At 41.7% G+C, this 16,726-nt stretch overlaps 1 protein-coding gene across 2 annotated transcripts; it reads left to right on the forward strand.

Moving 5' to 3' along the window:
* Positions 1 to 227: 227 nt before the first annotated feature.
* chfr (checkpoint with forkhead and ring finger domains, E3 ubiquitin protein ligase) lies at positions 228 to 14,488 on the forward strand. 2 transcript variants are annotated; one of them, XM_083903094.1, is made up of 18 exons: positions 228 to 316; positions 1,426 to 1,540; positions 2,298 to 2,397; positions 2,632 to 2,741; positions 2,835 to 2,894; positions 2,993 to 3,190; positions 4,273 to 4,335; positions 4,515 to 4,662; positions 4,750 to 4,904; positions 5,922 to 6,084; positions 6,214 to 6,410; positions 7,299 to 7,415; positions 7,639 to 7,722; positions 7,960 to 8,030; positions 9,218 to 9,302; positions 9,848 to 9,955; positions 10,075 to 10,147; positions 11,567 to 14,488. In XM_083903094.1, the coding sequence occupies exons 2-18, from the start codon at positions 1,435 to 1,437 to the stop codon at positions 11,607 to 11,609; spliced, it is 1,881 nt and encodes a 626-aa protein (XP_083759220.1). In that variant the 5' UTR covers positions 228 to 316; positions 1,426 to 1,434; the 3' UTR covers positions 11,610 to 14,488. The 2 variants fall into 2 exon arrangements, with proteins under 2 accessions (XP_083759220.1, XP_083759219.1); XM_083903093.1 differs by lacking the exons at positions 9,218 to 9,302; positions 9,848 to 9,955; positions 10,075 to 10,147; positions 11,567 to 14,488 and adding an exon at positions 8,176 to 9,169.
* The last annotated feature ends 2,238 nt before the right edge of the window (positions 14,489 to 16,726 follow it).

The raw sequence follows: 16,726 nt of genomic DNA on the forward strand, positions 1-16,726 counted from the left end.
CATTATACAAGACTGGATATTGTTTCTTATAATGATGATCTTTTAACGAACACCTGCTGCATTAGCAGGTGTCACGGTCGTGTGCAGGAGGATGAGGATGATGCTTTTGCTCGGTTTGTTCCCCTCGCAGCTTCAGCTTCAGCCTCAGCTTCAGCTTCAGCACATGAACTTTTGCTGCCCCTCCTCCATCAGCTGATATTGTCAACCCTGAGCTCTTTGGCAGGAAGTGAGTGCATCTTGTTCGCATAGCCTGGAACATGAGGAGAAGAGGTGGCCGTACTCTCAGCTACTGGGGCAACGAACTCATCTTTTGACGGTAAACGAAGCGTTTCACACCCGACACAAATAACAACGTCGCATTTCACCCCCCGCGGTCGCTGTTTTCTCCCCGTTGGGTATGTCGGATACTTGCTACGGTGCGTTGCTAATGTTAGCAGTCGCGCTAGCTTAGTGTTATTATTGAGCGAAGTTGTGTGTGTTTACGTGAACGGCTCCACTCATAAATACCGATGCTATTTTATGCTGAACTGTTATCTTACGGTTATAAAACTCGGTGTTTTCCGATTTATTACACGACAAAATCACAGTATTGGTTCAGAGAAAGCCAAGCTCAGTGAGGTCTGGGTGGCAGACTTTACTCCACTGGCTTCTTTAACAAAACTTCGTTGGAAACTCCCCAACTTTTATGTGTTCGGGGATTTTTTCAGTGAATGCAGTTTTTCAGAACGTTACTCATAATTGTTTCTGGATTCGTCAAATACACTTGTGAATTCGGCATATTTAATACACCAAATATCCACCGATAGGTGATATTAAATTAATAATATTAAAACAACTTGCTGGACTAGACCAATTAAGTGTAATGATGTCAGTGTTTTTGGTCTAAGACATTTTAAATTAATTTTTACATTTCTCATGAAATGTAACTGCATATTATGTATTAAATTACAACAGCAAGTATAAAATAAGTTCCATCTAGAGCTGCAACTAACGATTATTTTCGTAATCGATTAATCTGTTGATTATTTTCTCGATTAATCGATGAATCGGTTGGTCCAGAAAATGTCAGAAAATGTTCACAAACCAAAATGATTCAGTTTTATTGATTTCTTTGTTATGTGGAGCAAAGAAACCAAGAAAACATTCACATTTAAGAAGCTAAAACAATCAGAAATCTTGTTTTAATCATGAAAAAAGCTTCAAACCGATTAATCGATTATCAAAATAGTTGCCGATTAATTTAGTAATCGATTCATCTATTTATCGTTTCACCTCTAGTTCCATCTGCCATGATAACCATTTAAAATGGATTATTGACGCAATACATTTTTTCCACAAACACCACCACGCATAAATGTCTGATCTTGTTGACTGCAGTATGTAATTCAGACCTTTGAGTACATTTTCTCTTATCATTTCTCACAGAAGCGAGAGATGGACAGCTGTAGGAGAGGACGTCCATGGGGGAAGCTGGTCAAAGTCGACTCCAGTGAAACTGTCCTGCTTTTCAGCAAGGAATGCACAGTGGGCAGAAAAACAGGTCAGTTAGTTTGCTTGTGTATAATGTTATACATATTTAAAGACGCACTGTATGTCTTATTTCATAAAACTATTCATATGTCAAACTGCTTTAAAACACACCCAGAGTGCTGTGTAACCCCCCCCCACCACCCCAAACAAAACTCAACCACGTCTGCAGCATAGTGTCTGCTGTCAGTGTCTGGAGCCTTTACAAACCTCCCCCTTGAAAACACAAAGCCTTTTTTTAGTGCACCAAACTTAGACAGCCCCTTGTGATGATAACAAAAGGCGTCCATTGAGAACATGTGTGTGGAATATTAAGTAGATTTTTTTTGTATGGGTGTTGCTTAAGAGAAAGTTAGTCCTATATTCCCCCCAGTGTCTGCTTTGTTGAGAGCCTTTTGAAGGTCTGCTTTTTTGCAATGCAAAGCAACCAGCATTAATTGGTTTGCTTATAGCTTATGTCTGGGCATTGATGGGTCTAATATAATGGCAACATGCTTTCAGGTGAATCTCTATAGTGCCAGCTTTAATTGTCATGTATTTAATTTGATTTACTAGGCTGGAAATGTAGAGCGGTGTCAGTTTATCAGCCGCGAGTTTGTTTTGGGAGGGGAAATTATGAAATCAACATACAAACATGTTGTAGTCGGATGCATATTTTAACAGGGAGAGGTGAATAAACAGCTTGACAAGGGAAAAACAGAGTAAGCAGAGCTTCAGTAACCACTCTTATTTGCAATTGTTTTCATGTGGTGTTATTATTTTGTTGCCAGGATGTTATCTGTCATTTCCAGCCAGCAAACTGGTCTCAGGGGAACACTGCAAAATTGTGCAAGATGAAAGCTCAGGGCTGGTGTGGCTTGAAGACATGAGGTACTGTGTGCATGTTTACCAAAGTGCAATTCATAAGTGTTACGCATCATGTGTTAATTAACTTCCCAGTGGATTAAGGTGCATACTAATTGATTGAGCTAAATAATGCAAGGTCTGTGCGCCGCTATTGATTTAGAAGTTAGAAGACATATCTCTTTGAGTGTTTACAGCAAACAAAACAAATCTTTAAAGTGTATAGTGACACATAATTAACCTTTTTTTTTGTTTTTGTAGCACGAACGGCACAGTGATTAACATGTCCAAACTGGTCAAGAAGCAAACTCACATGCTGCAGAATGGTGACGTCATCTACTTTGTTTACAGGAAAAGTGAACCAGAACAAAGTAAGCAGTTCATATTCTTAGCAATGACAATAACAACAGATATGAGTTTAAAAGGCATACAATTTGACAACCTTCTCTCCTGTCACCATGTAGATATTGCTTATGTTTACCACTCAATCAAAACAGAGTCTGTTATTTCACAACCTAATTATGGTAAGTAGTCTGATACTTTCTTTAGCTCACTTCAACCACCTTTATTCAACTTCACTAATGCCTGACTGACTCCCCGCTGCTCTTCATCTGACCTTCAGACATGGAGAGATCGGCCCACAGTCCTGCTCCTGTTCCAGCTTCAGACATGTTGCTCTCTGTGCAGCCAGTAATGCTCACAAAGGCTCCTTGTAATCCAGTCCAGGAAGAACCTCAACCCTCCACCTCAGCTTCTAACTTCTGTATCGAGGGCCCTCTCCCTTCTGGACTCATTGCAACGGCAGCCTCTTCTGCCTCTGGTAGGTTCTCTGCTATGACTCTGATTAAAGATGAGCTGTTGATGAACATTTAACTGTCATATTACACATTTAACACATATAAGACATTTATTCAAATTATACTTGTTTGTAATAAACAAAATAATGTCAGATAGTCTCTCTAATAGATATGGATTTGCTGGATGTTGAGAAACAGAAAGGCAGAGATTAATTATGTTTTTTTCTTCTTCACAAAATCCCACTATGACTCACTTCCCCTTTTTAGAGACTCTATGCTGCTCTGATTATTTGCCCACACAGTGAGCTGACAATGAGATACAGCTTAGCTGAGTCAGATTCTGGCACCACACTCCCGCCCTGTGTTCAATATACAGTATTTGCTTGATGATGAAGTAAATGGTCTTTGTGTTTTGTTTTTCTTCCTGTGTTTTGTCTTGAATGCTATTGTTATCGTATTACAGAAGTGTGGAACCAGCTCCTTAATTCACTGCCCCCCCGTGTGTTGTAGCTATACATCAATACATTACCAAGCTATTGTACATGAATATACAGTATCATACTGTGCTGCTGAGTCAAGAGCAGCTTAAAAGAAACATTTATCAAACATCCCATGATTATGTGTTGTGCAACCACAATATTATATTTTTAAAAAACTACAAATGTACTAAACATTACTGCTCTCTCTGTTACACAAGCCTCTGTCAATGTGATACAGATACAGCCATATCAATAAAAGTGACAGAAATGATGGATACAAGATGCAAAGGCTGGTGGTCGACTGAGCTCTTAGACGCAATAGTCTCCTGAGACCACAAGAGGGCAGATCATTCATTTTCTACTGACTTTCCATTGATTAAAAAATGACTACAAACAGGAAATGTGAGATCTTGATGGGACTGTTTGAGGAGTGCTGTTTGTTGTACGAGTTGAGAAATTGTTTTATATCAGAATTTATATCTACTTTAACTAGTCTTCCCCGACTACTGTGATGACCAATGACCAATCCCTTTTTCTGAGCTATATCAATTAAATTCTTCCACACCAATGTACTACTAAGTATTAACACCATAACTTGACCTCTGTCTGTGCATCTGCTTTATCAGACCAAACTAAAGAGGACCTGCACAACTTGGAGCCAGAAAGCAAGCGGAGGAAAAAAGATAATGGTTAGTTGTTGGGGATTTTGGGGAATCTTCCAATTACTTTTCACATTAGTTTAAACTCTTTTAAGACTTTTAGAGCTTTTGTTTCAACCATAAATACATACAACTCATTAGCCTGGTTTCTGTGTGTCAAACCAGAAGACTTGGTGTGTCGTGTAATATACAGTGTTTGTGTTTTACAGATTACAGTCATGATGCCAGTTCAGAAGTTGCCAGTGCTATTAAGGGAAGTGTTGCATCCAAACCTCGCATGGAATCAATAAAAACGGACAAAATGGAGGAGACTCTGACGTGTGTTATTTGTCAGGACCTGTTGCACGACTGTGTCAGGTAAAATCTCGCTGGTTATTATATCAATGTTTTAGGGACGTGAAGGGACGTTTGCGTTAAATTCTGAAAGTGTTGTCTTTGCTTCAGTTTGCAGCCTTGCATGCACGTCTTCTGTGCTGCCTGCTACTCGGGCTGGATGGAGCGTTCTTCACTTTGCCCCACCTGCCGGTGTCCTGTGGAGAGGATACGCAAGAACCACATGCTCAACAACCTTGTAGAGGCCTACCTCATCCAGCATCCAGGTTTGAACAGATCATTTCAAAAGTTTCTTAAAGTGGTAGTTCGGAATTTTGGACATAAGACCTATTTTCCAACTCAGCAGGTGTGATGGAGACGTCTGGAGACGTTTTCAAGAAATTTCATTCAGTTCTTCTAGTTGCCGAGTTCGCTGATGCTATGGCTAGCGCAAGTCAATGGTACCTGCTAGCATGGCATTAAAAACACTCATACCGACTCCACAGTGCACCCGAGGTAAATCAGTTGTAACGGCAGACTATCGATGTACATATCTGTGTTGATAGAATGTTTGAAATAAAACCAACCTTGCAATTTGAAGGATTTATGTCTCAGCAGCAGCAGCAGCGCGTCATACTTCCGGCAGCGGTGGACTGATTCCGCTGCCAGAAGTATAGTGCTGAGAAAGTAGTCCCTCAAAAATTCATGCGATGCGACTTTAGTTTTGTTTTAAATATTATTCTATCAACACAGATATGTACATCGATAGTCTGCCGTTACAATCGATTTGCCTCGGGTGCACTGTGGAGTCGGTATGAGTGTTTTTAATACCATGCTAACCTGTATCATTGACTTGCGCTAGCCATAGCATCAGCGAACTCGGCAACTAGAAGAACTGAATGAAATTTCTTGAAAACGTCTCCAGACGTCTCCATCACACCAGCTGAGTTGGATAATAGGTCTTATGTCCAAAATTCCGAACTATCCCTTTAAGCCTAGAGGGCCGACTCACGGACAACAACAATGCAGCCTCAGTTGATGTGTCAGGGGTTAAATACTGCAGTTGCACACACCGGATCAATTACAGCCAACAAACAACGTAGCATGTACATTGTTCTCCTATGTGAGAGGAAACGGATTTCCTTCCAAGCAGATGGAGTAGTCTGTATTCGTCACTGAAAAAGAGAAAATGAAAGCACTAACTGGCAGCGAACAACATGTATTCTTCCATCTGTGTCAAGAAGACAAATGTTGGTCTCGTGATATAAATTTTGCTCGTATTTTTGTCCCTTTCTGTCCTGCAGAAAAGTGTCGCAGTAAGGAGGATCTGAAGAGCATGGACGGCCGTAACAAGATAACTCAGGACATGTTGCAGCCAAAAGTGGAGCGCTCGTTCTCCGATGAGGAGGGCAGTTCGGATTACCTCTATGAGCTCTCTGACAATGACAGTGACTCCTCTGATATAAGGTAAAAATTATTGTAGGAAACAATATTTCCAATCATGTGTCCTAATAAGGCTGATATTAAAAATCTATAATTTCGTAAATAAAAACGTGTGATCGGTGATTTTCCCCTTTTTATTTTTGTGCTTTTTAGTCAGCCTCTTGTGCTGTGCCGACAGTGTCCTGGCTACAGGGGTGAGGTCAGTCAGGTGCTGTTTCCTACAGGATCAAACTACTGGTTTGCTGGGGTAGTTCCTCCACCTACACCTGCTCCACCCAAACCAGCAACTGAGGAAGGGTCTGCCAAGTCTGCAGTGGAGCAGCCTTCAACATCCTCTGATGTCCCCTCAGGTGATTATGACTGAGCAGATAGAAAAGGTTACTCGCCAAAATAAGGGCCAATTCCTATCTTAACCCTCAAGCTCAACCCTTAATCTTAACTGGCCTCAAAACCAAGTGTTGAGGGTTATTTTGTCACTTAGAAATGGGACACCCCTTAAATGCAGATACGTCTTCAGACTGTAGGGGGCAGAATAACACGAAAGCTGCGTCCAGTCTGTCAACTCCAAAGAAGAAGAAGAAGAAGAACACATTTTCAGGATTATTTATTACGATCCATTTGTCAGTCAAGTTTTTAGGTTGTCAGTTAGTTATAAGATGATACTCATACAAATACCACAACCACGGACATATTCAGCTGACAGTTACCACACACCACGGCTTATTGAAAAGTAAACCATAGCGAACGATTGCGTGTGCGCACCGGCCGGCTATTGACAAAAGATCGTAAAATAAAAATAAATGTTACCCAACAATGACGTCAGTAATCCATAATATGGGCCTAAACTAAGATAATACAATGGTTTTCATAATTTTTATATCTCTATTAACAAAGAAAATACTTAATTTGTAGCGTACTCGTTTCGCTGCTTTCGGCGTCTTTGTTATGTGAAAACACGCAATGCATTCTGGGTAGCCCTTGCTCCCAAGGGTGGTCTCGGAAAATCTCAACATTGAGGGCGATACAGCCCTTAAACTCGCCCCTCAACTTAATTTTTCTGAGAATCGGGACAGCACTTGCACTAGAGGGAGGGAGCATTTTTGAGATTGAGGGTTAAGCAATGAATTGGAATTCACCCGTAATCTTTTCACTTAACGCCACAAGAACTGTCGATTGCGCTGTCCACATCTTGGCACCTGTCTGAAAGCGTCTCCGCCCACTTCATGACTTGTCTGCAGCTCCTCAGGAGTTCTGCTGCCCCCCTCAGGGCTGCCATGTCCTCTGCACCTGCTGCCTCTCGCCGATGCCAGACAGACACACGGAGCAGATCAGCCAGCAGGTCCCTCCTCAACAATGTGAGTGCTCCCTATAACATGTTAAGCTGTATTTTCCATTTTATTTCTTATGGTACCAGGGTAAAATGATAAAATGACACACTACAGTCTTAAATTCATAAATTCAGTTGTACAAATCACATGACCGTAATGGTACAATTTTGCCTTTCATTCTCATTCATGGATAGATTTTTGCACTAACTACATTATACACCTCATATTCATGGTGTGTATGTGTTGGCAGGTATGCTGTGCCAGCTACCTTTCTGTCATATGTACTGGGGCTGCCAGGGGCTTCGCTGTCAAGGCTGCTTGGCTCGATTCACTGGTACGTATCACTTTCAGCAGAGCAACTCTCAACTCTTACCCTTATTGTTAGTATGTATGTATCTGTTCAGCAGGTGTGGCTCTGTTTCCGCTGGTATATTCTCTAAAATCGAGGTCCAAGTTGTTTTCAATTGTGTCAAAGAAAAGCATTTTCTGTTTTTAAAAGAAGATTGTTGTCCTTTATGAATGAATAGAAAAGCATAGATGTTTTGGTAGTTGAAAACATTCCTTTTTGCAGAGCTCAATCTGACGGACAAGTGTTTGGACGGAGTGCTGAACAACAATAACTATGAATCGGAGATCCTTCAGGTAAGATGGACCCAATTTAGATGTTGTATTGTATGATATGTTATTATAGTCACATGTACGCATTATGCAAAATCAACTTTTTGCCCTACCAGTCGCCAAAGTGTGAAAAATGATGACTCACTCATGTTTTTGTGGTCCTCCTCAGTCCAAGTACAGGAGATAAAACACACCAGGTTGACTTCTGCGCTCATTGGGACGTCACAAGACGCTAAGTTCCTGGAATTGTTGCACTTTGTCTGTAAAACACGCGAGAGTGCTGGCGAGGGTAACGGTATCCGAAAACCGGAAAGTCTGCGAAGGCTGTGAAAAGTTCTATCCTTGGCTCCACAGTGCAGCACAGAGTTCTACACAAACTTCCAGCCTCAGAGGATTTATCTGTCCAGTGGATACATGTTATATATGATAGCAATGTGCCTGCTAGAGCCTGCAAATGATCACTTTTCCAAATGCTAACTGCTGTTAGCTCCCATTAGCCTCTTTGGCTGAACAGAGCTGTTTTGGCAGGGTGATTGAACTGCTATGGTGTTTCATCCTTATGGTATTTTGACCATAAGGAATTAAAGGGGAATTCCAGTATTTTTCGACCAGGGCCCTATGTTTATAAGTGCTGGTGTGTATGTGAATAGTACTTACAAATCGTTTCATAATTGGTCCAGTACATCAGGACATGCAGCAATGGCTGCAGTGTAATCTTACGGGACAAGCTCCATTCTGAGTTATCTCCATTAAAAAGTGCTTGTTGAACCCGTAACTCCTAGACCGTTGTGATATCTAGAAAATTCAAAAACTATGAACTGGCGATCTGCCTAGGGTGTGACCCTGCCTTTCGCCCTTTGTCGTCTGCTGAGATGGGCACAGAACCCACTGTGAGCCTCATGTGATGATGGATGGATACCAGAAAGCAGAGAAATTCAGCTTTGTGCACATATAAGTCATTACAACTTCTACGGAACGGTTGAGTAACTGCCACATGTATATAAGGCATGTATAAATGTTCCTGTGTGTGAGTGTGAGGGTGTTAAAGTAAAACAGAACCGATGGATTCGTTTATGTTGAATACATTTCCCCTTGAAAATTAGTCCACTGAAATGCTGTATGACTGAAAGAGATCCTTGAAATACACAGCTGTGCTCGCCGTCATGTGAAATGTTAATATGCATTTATTTGTGTTTCCTTCCCTCCACCAGAACCACCTGTCCTCCAAAGGGAAGTCATGGAGGGATGTTCTTCAGGAGGCTCTGCAGGGTTTGCAGCATAACTACCATCTGACAGGTGAGTGCTTAGATGTTCCTTGTAACAGCCCTTTGTTGACAAGGATGAGGAGGAGTCCTGAACAGATGCTTCACAGCTCCTTTGTATAAACAAATGTAAATGTCACAGAACGCTCGAACAAAATACCAGTTACCAATTAGTCAAACGCCTTAAAAGGATCATCGTTTAAGTGATAAAAATGGCGGTATGCCAACCCATCTAATGAACAAGCAACAATGCCTTCCAAAAAATGTTTCTCCGCTGGCATTGCTGCCACTATCTGCTGTATTCCATTACGTTGTTGTGGCGAGTTGATTTACAACAGGTTGTAAAGTAGCAGCTTATGCATGACACGCAACAAAGGGTGGGGGGGGCGGTGTTTCCACCCAGGAGAAAACAATTGCAACACACACACAGGGTTTAAACCACAACCTAACAAAGCTGCCAGTTACATTAACACATGCGTTTGGAAGATTCACTGCAGTTTAGGGCGTACGATAAGCACAGTTCACATTACCACGTACAAAAAAACCCTGATTGCTGTGCTTTTGTCCTCTCTGTGTCAGATTGCAGAATCTCTGCCAATACCATCATGTGCTTATGCTGCGGCCTGCGAGCGTTCAAAGAGCTGGCCTACCAGTACAGACAGAACATCCCTCCATCTGAACTGCCAGGTCAGACACACCAAGATTGTTTTTTTTTTTTTTAGTCTACTCAGAAACGACAAAAACAGGTTACAGTTTTTTGTTCCATGTACTAACTTTTTTGTTGTTTTTTTATGTTCTTTCCTCAGCTGCTGTAACATCTCGTCCCGACTGTTACTGGGGACGCAACTGTCGTACGCAGGTGAAGGCCCATCATGCAGTGTAAGTCTTATTATGCACCATATAGTGTAAAACCTTTTAAAGTTTGTGAATTATAAAAAGGCCTAAAATAGTCATGAATCATTGAAAGTGCTTGACATTTGTGCAAAAAAGAAGATGATGGCTAGCTAAATGTCTCCCTTGTCTGTTGCGACGCCACCTACTGTTCCATGCCCTGCATTGCTTGATGTACGTAGACTACACAGAACAAACGTGGACGCCATTGGGCGAAGCGGCTCTTACAAATTTTGCCCTCCCATCTTAAGCCGTGTCAGCACATTTTGTCCTTGAATGTGAGGGAATTGCAACACCGGTAGTCTGTGTCAATGTTCCCTCATAATAGTTTTATTATATTCACCTTTTTTTTCTTGTGCTGAATAAACAACAAAAATGTTTTCTTATTTGATGCTCTATTTGTTTACCAATAGCCACAGTGACCAGTAAACAATGAACCCATCCCTCTGGTTTTATTATCCATCGTAAATGATGCAATGCCCATCACCTTATGCTTAAATGGTGGAAAGATGTCAGTATTATTAAAATAATGACTTGGTTGTTAAATAGAATCAGAGACACACCATTTTTTTTTTTACACTATATATATATATATGTATATGTGTGTGTGTATATATATGTATATGTGTGTGTGTGTGTGTATATATATATGTGTATATAAACACACGGATGTGTGTGTATATGTATATATATACACATACATATGTGTGTGTACATGTGTATGTATGTATATGTGTGTGTGTGTATATATATGTATATGTTCAGACCTAAATTGTAGAATAGTTCTAAACGTACACACTTAACATGATGGGAGATGTGGAGCAGCAGCCCAATGCATCGTTGTAGTTCACTTATTTCACCACTAGAAGGAGTCCTTGTATAAGTGTGGTAATTACAGGTCCTTGTGCTGCTGTTTGAGGACCAGAAGAAGGGTATCATCATCTCACCTCTTAGATCAGGGCTGTCAAACGCCGACGTAGATCGTGCTCTTTGACGACCGACACCGCCTCATAACACAGAAGACATACCGCTTTTTCTCCTTGAAGCACAAACATGTATTTGCCTTCCCATCATTCTTGAAGCTGCCTTCCATCTGCATCAATCTTTCTCTTCCTGGATATTTTGGTCATCATGATCATTTGTGGATATTTCAATCTCAATTTCACTCATCGCATGATGCATATTCAATGATGCACTGCAATCTAGTGGCGGGATGCCGTGACTTCATGCGTTGTGGGAAATGTAGTTTATGGTCAACACGAGCATTAAAGCAGCATAGACCTCGCGGGACACATAAAATGACGTGTGTGGTTTTGAGTTTGACACATGCGTCTTAGATGTTTGTTGTTTTACGTTCAAACACCTCGTTGATGTTTTTTTTTCCCCTCTCTTCCGTTTGTCTTTCAGAAAATTCAACCACATATGCGAGCAGACGCGTTTCAAGAACTGACCGAGCAGAGGTGTGGTTATGACGATGGAGCTCCTCATGCGTTGGACATCAGATATGATTTTGTTACCTTTCCTCGCGTCAATCGTAGCTCACTGCCTTCCAGATGTTATGCAATAACCTAACGCTGACACAACAATCATTATGCATTTACAGTAGTGACCGGTGTCTCACTCGACACGGGGCTGTGTGAAACAATGCTATGCACATTCACATTTATCCTTTTTAAGTTCACGGTGCAGGGAGTTACGACCTGACTGGGCTCAGATTGTGGCTCATGAATAAGTATAAACTTACCGGGTAATCAAGCATGGTTTTAATTTATTTGTTTGAGTTGGTGTTGAAAAATGTGTTTTCCTGGTATGTTTGATTTCCAGCCTGTGTGACGTAAAGACATTAAGAGCAACCGAGGCAATCAGGATGGAGAATGGCCATGTACTGTATGTATTTATAGTTGTCAACTCTGTAAGGATTTTTCTTCTTCTGATAATAATTAGAGTGAAAGTAAAGCGATGCGTAATATAGCACTACTATAGTACTCCAACTATCAGAGCTTCAAAGCCCCCGGTCTCACCTCTGATGGTCTACTCCTGTTTTGTAAAGCCACGTTAAAGCTCCTCACGAAAACTAGGGTAGATTTTTTAATCCCATGTGATATTTGCAAGGGATTTCATGTCTGTGGGAATGGAATCGATGTGTTGTAATACTGTCAGAGGGCACGGGGGCCTCTTTTGTATGCTTTGCTCTGGATAATCATCTCCAAGGTGATTAAAGTCATTTAGACGAGGACGTTTTTCTTAGAACTTTGTAGTAAGGGCTTAGCTGTGAGGGAAATGCGTTTGTTCCATGACGACCTAAGAGAAGAAAGGATAGAGCGCACTTCGAGCAACCAGGGATGGTTAGAATGCCACGAAGCTGATGCTCGTTTGTGAGTGTTTTCATAAAACAACAGTTTAGGGAACTGTGCCAATACAACAACAACAACCGTGTATGTTGTTAATTAGGTTTTAATTACATACACTATGTCATAGCTCGCCTCAAGTTCATTTTGATATACGTTTGTTCAGTTTCTGTTAGTTTGAGACTTTAGTAGATCAGTGTATTGAATTTAGTGAGATTAAAGGTGCATTATGTAATAAATCTAAAGCAACTGGCCATAAAATCCTCCTAATATGTCACAGAAACTCAGGAATAATGTTCATATAACAAACTGAACTCACCAACAACAACAGTACAGACAAAATATTTGCATTAAAAATATTGAATATTGAATTCATGTTTTTGCATGCGGCGCCACCTACCGACATCGACCAATCATTGCAGTCAGTAGAGTCTCAGCTACCACGGGTTGCCAGTTACGTCAGAAAACAAAACCTAAAAGACCTCGGTATTTAGAATTTGAATTTGAATGTAGTAACGGTTTTTGGCCACATTCTTACATATGGCACCTTTAAATCTAGATTAAAAAGGGATTTTTCTCAAGTTTGCAGAGCTGCTGTTTTGTTGCTTTCAGAGGCTCTGTGTCACTGGACATCGTCATTTTAAATCTGACGTCGTCTCGTCTGTGACCCAGGTGTCGGTAAGTCTCCACCATGCAAACATACACAACCAGTTTTGATGTAGACGCGACAAATCAGGGGGTTTCTCTTCCCGTGTTTTGTTTTTACTACTTGGTTGTAAATTGAAACGCAAGGATGTCATTTTGGTCTCCACTCGGCTTTCTTTATTTTTTGTAGGGTTTACCGTTTGTGTACAGAAAATGTTGGTGAACATGAAGAATAGTTGAGGACGAATGCTAAATTCAGGCCTCGGCTCGTATCGGTGTGTGTGTGTAGTTTTACACGTAAATGTTTGTTTTAAAAAAAAAAAAAAAGTATTTTATTGCTCAATGTGTCTGTATTGTCTATACGACTCTTAAGGTATTTGCACATAATGTGTCTCATCACACATTTAAAGAGTTATTTTCTTTAAAGTGTACACAGTTTGAAACAAACATCCTGGAAGAAGAAGCGTCTATAATCACTGTATGGGAGGTCAAAATTCCTTCAATGTCTAATCAGATTTTTAATCATATAAATAGATGCTTTTTTTTGGAAGATACTATTAATAGCATTTGTAGCATAGCATTCGTAAAACATCAGCCATAGAGACATTGATGCACTGTGTTGTTTTGGAATTGAGCTCCTCATAATTTCATTTCTAAGTCTTGGTTTATGAATGGGCACTTTCCTGGCCTCAGCCTGAGCTCCTTAGTTTATTTGTGGGGTTAGCATGGTGGTTTAGGTGTATTTTATTTCCCCCCCTCAGTCATGGTGGGTTCACATTGGCATTCCTTAGCGGCTCAGGCCCTCAGCACAAGCCTGGTCGATCCCCCTACAGAGTGGCTAGATTTTAATTATTCCCTCCAGGAGATCTGGGCACCCTAAGCCAACAGCAGCCTCCAGCCGCTCCAATCACGGATTGGAATTAAAGAGGCTTTGGAGCCAGTGCTTTGCATTCTCCCCTGGGGTGGGATGTTATGCACGGGGTTATGTTGTATGTTGAGGCAAATATTTACTCGCCGCGTGTGTGGATCAAGCTGCTCGGCAGAAGTGCGGAAGAGGCAGGTTTCGTTCTACCTCATCTCAGCTTCCAGGCGTGTGGGAGACTGAACGGGCATCAGAGTCACGTCGGTTTCAAAGCTGATGTGCGGTGATCGTGTATGCAAAGCAACCGTTTGAACAATTAGTCTGGACTATAATCCACTATAGAGTAGCAGCACTAGGCCCATGCAACAACTGTTGAGAACTTACGTTTGATAAATGCTTATTTACCCTGTGTATTGTATTAGCAATGCTAAAGATGTCTTTGAAATGGAACTGATCTGACAGATTAAATACAGATATAGCAGTAGAATTGACTTTTTGTCTTTTTTTTTTTCCCTCAATGTTTGAGCCTCATACTTTTGCAGTTTGACTGTTTTTCACATTTCTCTGTGCTCACCTGAAATCTGAGTTTATGACGTGCAGGTATGGTACAGGATATTGTGACATCACAACTAGCCGATCCCTGATCACAACCAGGTAAGAAGCCAGTCATGGTCGACACTCAAATCTGTGATATTAATATATTAATGATAGTAATAAGACATTTTAAATGACTGCATCTGCATAATTACCGAGCGAAATCAACGCTCATGCACATAAACGCAACAAATCTCGCTTTAATCTATTCGTTTGTATGTGTGTGTTTTAATGTTTAATGTCAGAAGTTCCTGCTGGTAATCAAACCAAGGACGAAACATGTAAATGACACAACCTTTATTGAAACTTGACATTTTTTAAATACTCTTGTGATTGCTAGTCCTCTCTTCTTTCTACACACGTGTATTAGTGCTGTATTATGCGTTTGCATTATTTTTGATTTCCCTTTTTTATAACCCAGTTTCAGTACATACTGTATGTGTGTGCCCTATTCCAACATTGATAATGTACGGTTCATGCTCTGCAGAAACTTTTTTGCATAATAACTATAGAGCATTTATTTGCCTGTGTTAAAAAAAGAAAGGCTGACGGAGCAGCGCAAAATCCACGATGAATGAGATTCTGAAAGAAAAGTGTAATGATTGGATTATGATTGAATGAAAAGCATCAAACTGGTTAATAAATGACACTAAGAGATGATGGTTATGAAGGACTCGCTTAGAAAATAGTTATGTATGTTTGCATTCAGCCTCGACTTAGTAAGCAGCGCATTGTTCCACCTTTGTCCAAAACACAACTTTACAATAATAATCTAGAGTGAGGAGAATATGTAGTAAATTTGCAAAAGTTGTAACATTATTTCAGAAATTAAAGGAGCAGGATATATACTTCATAATGCGGCACTAACAGAGTTCAGAGAATACATGACCTCAGATCTGGTTGGTCACACTGCACAGCGCTGTCGAGTGACTCGGACACAGCTGGTTGTCACCGACGGTGTTTGACTCGGTCATGGTGGGCGTGCTGGACGGGAGTGGACTCGCTCCTCCGTACGCCTGGCTCCCCCACGGCCTCCACTCCGGCCTTGCCCTCTGGTTGATTGGGCTGTGGCTGACGGCGCCTCCTGCGGGATGCTTCCCCTCATATGTCCCCCTCAGCAGTCCGTTCAGAGCAGTCGGGGCAGATGCCTGATCCAGGTGCTCGGCTGAGACCAGAGGCTGCCGGTCCTCTTCCTCAGAGATGGCGAACACCGGCACGCTGACGTGATCGCACTCGCCTGGGAAATCGCGCCTCTTCGCCGCCTGGCTGCTCTCGATTTGACACTGGGTGGAGGAGGAAGAACTCGAGCTGGACTCTGAAGGGGATCCCTGGGACTGCGGAACCCTGGAGGCCTTTCCTGGGTCTGTCGTCGCAGGGAGCAGGCCGAAGCAAGGGCCCGGGAAGCGCGAGCGCCTCAGGTTGCTGGTGGAGTTGAGACGCCGCTGGCGCTGGGCGGACTGCGTCAGCGGGTAGGAGGCGTTGCTCATGGACGAGTCGGAGATGGCGCTGTCGTCTGCCTTGGCTTCCAAGTGTATCTCGGAGAAGACCTTCCTGCCGTCATTTCCCCTGCAGTCGGCTGTCAAACCAGATTGAGTCTGCAATGGAGACGGTCACAGTTTTACACAGTGAGCAGATATAATTACACTACAGGATTCTTCGATATATTTAGTGCATCATAAGCCAGTACGCGCACAATTGATTTGTTGAGTGTGTAAAACCTGCCTTTAGGTTTCATTCAGACCTGATATTAAAATCTGTCCCTGGTGATATGGAGTGAGACAACAAAACTGTAATAAGATGAAATACAGTAGGGGAAGAAATCGTGCAATGATCACTGTTGATAGTGTCGCTGGCTACAATTAGCTGAGCACTGAATGAGTAGAAAATACTGTGAAACTACAGCTGCTCAAAGGACGTCAGCTGAGGAGGCGTTCTCTAATCCTGAGGACAGATTTCTTTCATGCACGTTCAGGAATGTGGCCGCATGCATCCTCAAACAACCTACAAATGTGGTTGTCGTGTGTGTTTGGATCCGAGGACACATTCAACATGTTCTGCACACGATGGGATCACATAGGACGGATGTTAATGCCAGGTCTGAACAGGTCCTTCGGGACT

The sequence above is a fragment of the Microchirus variegatus genome, assembly GCF_963457635.1.
Source record: "Microchirus variegatus genome assembly, chromosome: 16".
In the NCBI taxonomy this organism is placed as follows: domain Eukaryota; kingdom Metazoa; phylum Chordata; class Actinopteri; order Pleuronectiformes; family Soleidae; genus Microchirus; species Microchirus variegatus.

What these genes read in the sequence shown, in the direction of transcription:
- chfr (XM_083903094.1), top strand. Translation starts at nt 1,435, where the DNA reads ATGGACAGCTGTAGGAGAGGACGTCCATGGGGGAAGCTGGTCAAAGTC. An exon ending in ATCCTCTGATGTCCCCTCAG is followed by an intron (nt 6,411 to 7,298) that starts GTGATTATGACT and finishes ACTTGTCTGCAG; the next exon opens with CTCCTCAGGAGTTCTGCTGC. An exon ending in GCAGGTCCCTCCTCAACAAT is followed by an intron (nt 7,416 to 7,638) that starts GTGAGTGCTCCC and finishes ATGTGTTGGCAG; the next exon opens with GTATGCTGTGCCAGCTACCT.